This window comes from Ziziphus jujuba, chromosome 6 (assembly GCF_031755915.1).
Source record: "Ziziphus jujuba cultivar Dongzao chromosome 6, ASM3175591v1".
NCBI classification, from domain to species: domain Eukaryota; kingdom Viridiplantae; phylum Streptophyta; class Magnoliopsida; order Rosales; family Rhamnaceae; genus Ziziphus; species Ziziphus jujuba.
Window position 1 is genome coordinate 26,454,632 of NC_083384.1, and position 10,114 is coordinate 26,464,745.

General features: G+C 30.3%; 1 protein-coding gene across 1 annotated transcript; it reads right to left on the reverse strand.

Moving 5' to 3' along the window:
• Nucleotides 1-7,815: 7,815 nt before the first annotated feature.
• On the reverse strand, nucleotides 7,816-9,810 carry LOC107430014 ((S)-N-methylcoclaurine 3'-hydroxylase isozyme 1). Its single transcript, XM_016040795.4, has 2 exons — nucleotides 8,844-9,810; nucleotides 7,816-8,705 (listed from the first exon to the last, which is right to left on the reverse strand). The coding sequence occupies exons 1-2, from the start codon at nucleotides 9,807-9,809 to the stop codon at nucleotides 8,097-8,099; spliced, it is 1,575 nt and encodes a 524-aa protein (XP_015896281.2). The 5' UTR covers nucleotide 9,810; the 3' UTR covers nucleotides 7,816-8,096.
• Nucleotides 9,811-10,114: the final 304 nt, after the last annotated feature.

Below are 10,114 nucleotides of genomic sequence, written 5' to 3' on the forward strand. Positions count from 1 at the left end.
AAGTTCATTGAGAGTTATCATATTTTAACTTTAACTAGTTTTGTCCTTCAATTGATAGTATTTTTAAAAGTGTTCCAATGTGTATGTGCACACGCTATCATGCTATCAGTCATTGTATAATCATATTTACGATTAGCAACAAACGAATGGACAGAAAAATACATTTAGCAATTAAGATAAACCAAAGTCAAAAGTACGGACAATGCCTATTTGCAAATCTCAAAATTGATCCTTAGCTGCTCTAACTCGATTATCAGGGATGCTTGTAACCTTTGTTCTTAGCTAAGTTGAACTCTGTCCTAAATCCTAATGTGCTTTTGAAACTATGTCGTGATTGTGTTACAAGATGACTTTCTGAATAGCATAATATCTAAAGTTTTGTAGTCTGTCTTAATAATATTTCTTTCATCCTTGCTTCATTCATGCTATTTTTTGTCCAAAATATATCAAACAAAAATAACGGGGCTTGCCCGATTCCACTGTACAAATTTTATATATAACTTTAGAACTACCATAGAAGATCCTTGATTTTGGCTCTAATATTTTATGTCATTTATGCACTGTTCACTTGCCTTAAGCACCTAGTATAAAAGTACTTTTGCATAATTAGTTTATGATCTTTGCAAATGCAAATTCATTTTCAGGAGGTTGTGATATATATTTGAAAGCAAAAGTCCTGAAGCTACTTATTTCAAATTGTCATAAAAATAGAGTTAAATGTCTTATATATATATATATAGAGAGAGAGAGATATATAGGATCCTAACTTGGTATTGAATTTTGCAATTTTTGACTTAGTTTATGATCTTTGCAAATGCAAATTCATTTTCAGGAGGTTGTGATATATATTTGAAAGCAAAAGTCCTGAAGCTACTTAGTTCAAATTGTCATAAAAATAGAGTTAAATGTCTTATATATATATATATATATATATATATATATATAAATATATAAATATATAGATATATAGGATCCTAACTTGGTATTGAATTTTGCAATTTTTGACTTCCTGGGGTGATCAGAGCAGAGATTGAGGAACTTAGTGATTGGGATTGACAGGGGTGCATAGAATGGGCTTAGGCTCCGATCTTTTGTGGAGTCAGAATTGTGGTTTTTAATAGTTCTGGGCTTAAGCGTTTGAACTTTCAGATTGCATAGATTGATGGGAAACGATTGTTGTTATAATAATGGAAGAAGATTGCATGTATAGAATTGTCTAGAAAAGTGATCAAAGTCTTAAGGAATCTGGATTTGGTTTTGGTTTTGGTTATAAAGAGGAGATGATGATACTGTAATGGACTAGAAGGCGATATAAAGGATCAGATTGTAGTGGACCAATTAGTTTGAGAAAACTTGTTTAACAAAGAGTGATTTAGGTTATTTTCTCCTATCTGGATTAAGTTTTGTTGGATTTATTTTGCCTAGTGTTGCATCTGATTGACTGTTCGTTTTGCCATGGCCTAATTCTTGAGGTGAAGTTGTGGTATTTGCTATCTATTTTGCACAGATTTGGTTGAAGTGACTGAAGTTTAGCTAACTCTGGAATTTGTGTCTCATGTAGTGATTGAAAACCTCATGGCGGAGTATTGATGCTGGAAATCATTGCAGGAAGATGGTGTACCTGTTGTGGTCTCTGACCACTTTAGAGAAGAAATATGATAAGAAAAATAAAAAGAATTCTATTACTCTCTTGGAAATAGAATACAAAAATAAAAAACTTCTCTCGTGGAGATTCTCACGTGGAACCTCTCTCTATACTGTCAAATTCTCTCTGGAATTGCTCACTCTTCTCTCAAGCTCTCTCTGGAACTTAAACACTCTCTCTCTCGGAGTTTTCTCTCAATATTCCTCACTTGGGATAATATTGAGCTTGCTCTCTTGGCTTGCTTACATGCAACGGGATGGAGCCTATTTATAGGCTTACAAAGTCGGTTGTATGGCCACAATCTTCAACAGCTTCTGACAGTAGCCCACAATTGTTGAGCAATCCATTTTCGGTGTTAAATGCAGCAATGACCATTGTCAAAGATGGTGGCTGTGCAGTCTTCACATTGTCAGTGCAGTGGTGATGCGGCTGGACTTCACAGTACCAAGAGAAGAATAGTCGTTGGTTCGTCCCCTCACCTGGACAGTGCAAGTAGAGAGTAATATCCGCAAGGAATCCATGAAATGAACAAATTATTACTGTGATTAAAAGAAAGAAAAGAAACTACATGCATAACATGCTTAATGGTGTACAGACAGAGGAATAGTTGTTGGTTCGTCCCCTCACCTGAATAGTGCAAGTAGAGAGTAATCTATCCGCAGGGAATCCATGAAATGAACAAATTATGACTATTATATAAAGGAAAAAATGAAAACTACATACATAACATGCTTAATTGTTATATGCTAACAAAAATGATTGCAGCTTATTACATTCTAAAGGATTCATTTTGCCTTGATTTAGTCTTTGAAAGAATTGCAACTGCACAGTACATGTGGTAGCCTTTGCATATTCAGTACTCAAATTGCAAAATATATAGTTTCCCATAAATATGTCATATTTGTTTGCCATTTGTAAAAGTCCTATGTTCCCTTGATAACATGTATAGAATTATATGACTTTTACTATAATGACTCTTCTATGCAGTAGACTAGAATTCCCTACATTATTACCTCATTATTTTTACATGCAATGATTTATATATGATCAATTTCGACAGTTAGTGTTGGTGCTTTAATTGCATTTATGATCTAGTAGATCTTGGAGGAAACTCTCTTATCTTTCTATATCTCATAGTTCTGGCTCCAATGTGGGTGCTTGGCTCCAATATGCGAGAAAGTGCATTATTGCTTTGTATTTCATCTAAGTTGGTTCATCCTCATCTTCACTTTTTACCTTTTATTAAAGAATGTATATGTTGTTACTATGAGCTTAAGAATAAGGCGAACTATGGATTAGCATTGCTGCTTTAGTCATCAAATTCTGCTACCCAGTAAATAAAAAGTTGTATAAACTATCAAACGTGTTTGCCTATGTGAAATTTCAAAAAATTGTTTGGAATATATATGTGTAGCCATAATAGGCCATTGTAGAGACACAGAATCATCATGACCATGTTTATTATTCTTTTTTCATTCATTATTTGATCTTGAAGCACCATTATCAACTTGTGAGCATGTTCGATTTTACTTCGCCAGTTTTGGTACATTCTCAAATGAGGCCTTCAATTATTATAGACTCCTTTTTCCGTTGGACAATATTCTAGAATCAAATTCTTTTAATATTTGAATCAATGAAACTAACCATGGACCCCATATTTGTTCTGAAAATAACATGTTATATACAGTGCTTCATCGCTCTTTTAGCAGCATTAAAACCTCACCGAGCACCTTTAGGTCACCAGTGTGTAACCTTGGTTTAACGGTTTTCAAGTTCTGCATATCTATATTGTGGGGATTATTCATTAGTTTAATGTCTAAAGTGGTCAGCTATCGTATAAATTGTTGAAAATTATGCAAGGATTAAAAGCTTATTTCTATGTTAATCACATTCAATGCTTGATATCGCTGCAAACAATTCTCTAGTTGACCATCAACTTCAGCCAATGAAGACATCTTGGACTTATATGACGGATTCACATGACAATATGACAATCACATAACGTTTAAATTACTTATATCCTAACTATATATTGAGTTATCATGCAAATAATGGGGGCAAGAGGTTACATATAACACTAGCCAAGCTTAAATAAAATCTACATAATATATAAAAGAAGAACTGTATGTACCACATGTCAGCATATCCTTTTTCTAAATTTCCTCTAAAGCACTTTATTTATTTATTTATTTATTATCTTACCTTCTATGAATATAACTAAATATATCTAAAATTAATTTTTGATATAACTATCCATTACTATCAATAACTATCAAAATATTGATAAAATTACATATGGTAACAATTTTAAAATAAATTTAAAATAAATAAAATATTAGATTTTATCTTATTTACCAAATAAGTTAAATACATAAAATGTATTTGTATATATATAGTTTCTTTAATTAAATATATTTTAATCATTTTTATATATACAAATGTGATTATATAAAAATTAACAATAATATCTTTTTATTTGAATATAAAAATATATTATTATTATTATTATTATTATATAATATAATATTATATGTTACTGCATGTCTATATAATATATTAAAATAGAAAGTAAGCACAAAAAATTTGTAAAGTCCCACATCGGTAGGAAAGGGGAACGAAACATGCCATATAAGTGGGTATGGATACCTTTTCCATACGACGCGTTTTGACAAAACCTTGAAGGCTGGGTTGTAAGAGGATTCTCCCAGTCCCAAAGAGGACAATATCGGACACGGATGGTCTGGGCTGTTACAGATGGTATCAGAGCCAGTACCCGAATCGGTGTGCCAGGGAAGACGCTAGGCCCCAAGGGGGGTGGATTGTGAAGTCCCACATCGGTTAGAAAGGGGAACGAAGTATGCCATATAAGTGGGTGTGGATTCCACCTTTCCCGTAAGATGCGTTTTGACAAAATTTTGAGGGCTGAGTTGTAAAAGGATTCTCCAGGTCCAAAGAGAATAATATTGGAAGGGGAACGAAGTATGCCATATAAGTGGGTGTGGATTCCACCTTTCCCGTAAGATGCGTTTTGACAAAATTTTGAGGGTTGGGTTGTAAGAGGATTCTCCAGGTCCAAAGAGAATAATATTGGAAGTGAATGGTCTAGGCTGTTACAAAAATTGCCAAATGTCATCATAGTATTCGTTTAAATTCCCTCCAAAATCACTAAAAAAAATCCTTTTTTCTCTTTACTATTTATATCCCTATCAAAATATCAATCAATATTAAAAGTAATCACTATTTAAAAGGATGAGATTTTTTGCTTTTAATTGGTTGTATCAAAAAATATATATTATTATATACTATATAAGTGCATCAACATATATATGGTTCTGCGAATTGAAATAATTAATTGAAAGGGTATGAAATTTTTTACTTTTTATTGGTTGTATCCAAAATTATATTTTTTATTATTATAATATTATATTAATTGGGATAAAATTGTTAAAATGTATAATTATGATAAAAATATAATATTATATTTATAAAATAATAAATTAAAATGTATCTACATATATAATATGTATTATATATATGACGTGCATTAAAGTCTCCATATAATATTAAAGTATATTAAATATTTTTTTCATATAAAAATCTGATTGTATGGAAAATAATAAAGATATTTCATTATTTGGACATTAAAAATTACATAAATAATATACTTTTATTTTATTAGTGGAAAAAATTTGGAATATCCTTTTTAAAATATAATTGTTAGTCATGGTGAAATAGGATTTATATTCAAGACAATTTTTTTAATTTTATTTTATTTGCCAAATAAGTCAAATACATTTGGTTATAAATTAGTAAATGATACTTCCAGTTATTTAAATTTTTGATATTCAATATTTTGGTGTTTTTTATTCTTTCATATTTTTGTTTTGGTTATTAGAGTTTTACTTTTAGTTGTTTAATTTCAATATTTTTTTATGGATCGTAATCATGATCATCTAAATCATGAGAATCGAGGTGAACCATGCTATAGAATTTTCTTTGAAGTTGACAACATTGAACCAAAATATACTGTGGAAACTTATTGAAAGGAACAAAAGGCTTTTGAAGAAGATTGTTTACTGGGTATTAATTCATCTTTAATGAGAACAAAATTTCATTGGCTTATTGCATTATAAGGTCCAACGATGGAAACATATGTGATGCTTTATATAGGCTTTTTGAGTTAAAAGATTTGATATTCTTTTTTCTTTTTTCCCATTATAGATTTAAAATTGGCCTGCCCATGCATAACATTCATTTTTGCTTTCTTTATTTGGAAGGGCCTCATGCAGAAGAAATTTATTATTTTTCACCAGCTGTAATATATGATACATAAGTCATGCATCACTTCAATTTGGTACGTACTAATCAATCAACCTCATAAACCTCTAAATATATACATATATATCAATATATATATTGGTATTGAAATCGAGAGATGTGAATTCAAATTCTCTATCTTAGAAACAATGAAATGTTTTCATTTATGTCATTTATGTATGTGTGTGTATATGTATGTATGTATGTATGTATGCATGCGTGCATGCATGCATGCATATAATGTAGGTGAATCTAAAAAATTAAATAGAAATATTGTCATTTATGTGTGTGTATGTATGTATGCACATATGATACAGGTGAATTTAGAAAATTAAATAGAAATAAAGCTTTACTAGAGTTTATCGAGGGAGTGGAGTATATGACTCCAACAAGAGGCCTATGTGTATAATTCACAGTCAGCGTAAAGGTAATTAGATAATGGTGATGACAATAATGATAATAAAAGGTAATTAGATTATATTATAAAGATTTAATATAGAAAAATTAATTACTTAGAAGGAATAAAAAAAAAAAGCAAAAAGATAGTAAGATTAAAAACATTAAAAAAATTATAATCTATATATTAATATCTTTGTTGGTTTGTTATATTTATTTTATTGTAAAATAAAAAAATATTATATACAACGATTAATAATTAGATTTTATATACTCATATATATTTAGAAATATAATAAATAAAATTTTAATGTTATAATATATAGATTTCAATAATAAAATTGATCTCCTTATTTAATTTTCTTAAAATATATGTAACCATAAATAAATTATCTTATAAGGTGAAAATATATTCATAGGATAAATACTAATAATAATAATAATAATAATAAATATAATTAAATTATATTATGAGAATTTAATATAGGAAAATTAATTATTCTAAGGAATCAAAAAATAAAATACCCAAATTACAATTTTTAACTAGTAATAATAAATTTAAGAATTAATTATGGAATCAAAGGAGCCAAAATAAATCATATTTTCATTTTTTAGAAGGTAATAAATGAATCTGAATATGGTAAATGATACCCTTTTAAAGCAATAATAATTTTTTGAAGCAAATGAAGCTTGGATAAGGCTAATTATTTATTTTGAATATAAATATTTTTTTTTCTTGAATGGATGAGGACATAAATAAGACTAAGTTTACAATATTTAGATTGCAAAGGATGATACCATACATGGTTATTTTTCAAATTATTTAAATAATAAGGAAAGAAACTTTAATTTCAAATAACGGCTTAATTTTAGGAATTGAAAAAAATTTACATTCATCATTCCAAACAATATTTTGTCCTTATCAAGTTTTAAAGATTTTCACCTATAAATAGGCAATAAAATAAGTGATTTTTCAACTTTTAATCAATCAGATATATAACTATTGAATAATATTTCCTCCACAATTTCAATTTTTGTTATATTATTTTTTAATTCTCTAAAATGTTACTCTTATTTTTTAAAATCATTTATTGCGATTAAATATATCGTGCATTGCACGGGATCAATACTAGTTTTTAATATAAAGATTTATGTAAAGTCTTCATTTTTTAACCAGTGAATCATATCAAAAGTTGAAATTTAAAATTACATTTATTAATCATCGAATTCTGATATGATTTATTTTTTCTAAGTAGAATTTTATTATATCATTAAACCTATATTTAACCAATTTTTTTAAATTCAAATCCTAACTCATAATGTATTATAATGGTTATTAATGATAGACCTCAATTTAATAAATTAAAATAAACTTTATTTGAGTCTGATAGTATATATCACACATAAAGCTAAACAAGTTCAATTCCCAAATTATCCTGCATGATTGAAAATGTTAATTGACTACACATGGAAAGTAATTACTTCATTTATGCTGGGATCAAGAAGCACGATGCCAAACTATGCATCTATAATCTTTAGATCTAAATTACAAAATCTAGTGATACGAAATTAGCCAAACTGTTTATTAGGCATGATAAATATTTAGGTACTTTTCCCAACGTATCCCATGTAGATGATAAAAAGTAAGACCCCGTACACATACAATAAAAAAGTTTCAACAGAATTTAACTTACTAATATGCATAATATTGAAAGGAGACATAGAATAATTATTTGCCTTAAATTTTAATTTTAGGAACCACAAGGAGAGACTCATCCTTCACCATGGAAATTGCAAACTTCTCAGACATATCCAAGTTATTTGGATCCATATCTCGTGGAAGAGACCAATCAAAGAAATGGATCAAGGAAGCAGCAAGCAAGGAAACATGCTTTGCGGCCATTGGTAAGCCAGGGCATATTCTCCTTCCTGCACCAAAGGGTATGTATTGGAAGTCATTCCCTTTGAAATCCAAACTTGAGTTAAGAAACCTCTCCGGTTTGAATACTAATGGATCTTCCCAGTGAGTGGGGTCTCGTCCAATAGCCCAAAAATTCACTAAAACCATTGCATCCTTTGGGATGGTGTAGCCCATGATTTGGCATGATTCAGTGGCTCGGTGAGGGAGAAGAAGCGGCGAAGGAGGATGTAACCTAATTGCTTCATTCATACAAGCTTGAAGGTATGGTATGTTGGTCAAATGAGAATCTTTTATCGATTTTTCTTGTTTGATTTCTCTAGCAAGTTCCTCTTTAACCTTTTTCATGCATACTGGATTCCTCAACAACTCTACTAATATCCACTCAACTGCGGAACTAGTAGTGTCTGTGCCAGCAGATAACAGCTCCTGCAAATAAGTATTCGTTAAGATAATATAAATATAATTATGATCGACTTCTTAATAATTTAAACTTTTGAAAAGAATGGTAATTTAATTTAATAAAACTTACTAAGTTCATAATCAAGAAGAATAAATTAATCATACCAAAAGAAGCATATTTATTTGTTCATCAGGACAACCATTGTTCATGAGAGCATCAAGAAAATCTTTTTGGGTTGAAGCATCTCCATTTTTCATCGTCTCCTTTCTTTCTTTAATGATTGCCTCCCACATCTTAGAGCTTCTATCACACAATTCATTGGACTTCTTTCTTAACCCTTGTAGATCAAATGGACTTAATATAGGATAAAAATCTGATATGTTTGGAGCAGAAGCTACCTCCATGATATCTCTCACAAGCTTACCCGTCTCCCCACTTAAACTTTCATCGTCCAAGTTAATAAGATCTCTCGAGACCAAAATATTACTAACTATATTAAATACAGCAGCAAATGTCACATCTCTAATTTTCACCACCTTACCTTGCATTTTACGTAACAAGTTTAACATTTCCATTACCTTTTTCTCTCTTATACAAGCAAAAGAACTTATTGCCGTGTTCGAGAATAGCTCTCCTCGACAAATGGTACGTAAGTTTCTCCAATATTCATTGCACTCCAGAGTCCATCCAAGTGATAAATTGTTAACTTCCAAACTCTTAGCTGGTGCAACATGAGGAACGTATCGGCCAGATAAAGTTCGATCTTGAGCCTTGAGAATTTCTGTTGCAGCAACAGGCGATGAGCCAATAATGACAAGCTGATTTCCAAATCTAAGAGAGATGAGAGGGCCATAGGTTTTAGCAAAGCTTGTGAAATCCAGGTGAGGTCTTTCTCCAATTTGAAGGATATTTCCTAGAATTGGCCATGGAGATGGGCCTGGTGGGAGTGGTGAGGATTTGAACTTGGATGAAGTTTTAAAGCGCTTGAGGATGAAGAATAGGAAAGATGGTATGAGAAGCAGAAGGAGGTAGAGAGTATTGATTTGCTCTGAATGTTTAATTTGAGACATGAATTTCATGAGCTCCATTTGAATTTTTTTTGCAGGTAAAACTAGTATATCGATCGTCATTTTAAAGGTGATAAATAAAGGGGCTGGGGGTAGCTTTTTCATACATTATATTATCGTTTGAATGATTGAGCGACAATTTTTGTCACTATACAATATGAGCACTTTTGGGCCTACAACTTTTTTGCCGACAACTTTTTTCTCCAACAATTATTTGAAAACCATTCCCTAAAAATTTGATTATATTTCACCAAACCCAATTGGAAAAAAGTGCTAAAGATCTTAAAACTTTGGCTCCTACGGACTTTTAGCAAATGAAAGTAGCAAATCATTTGGAAAGTTGCTACTTCAGCATATTGGTAATTTTA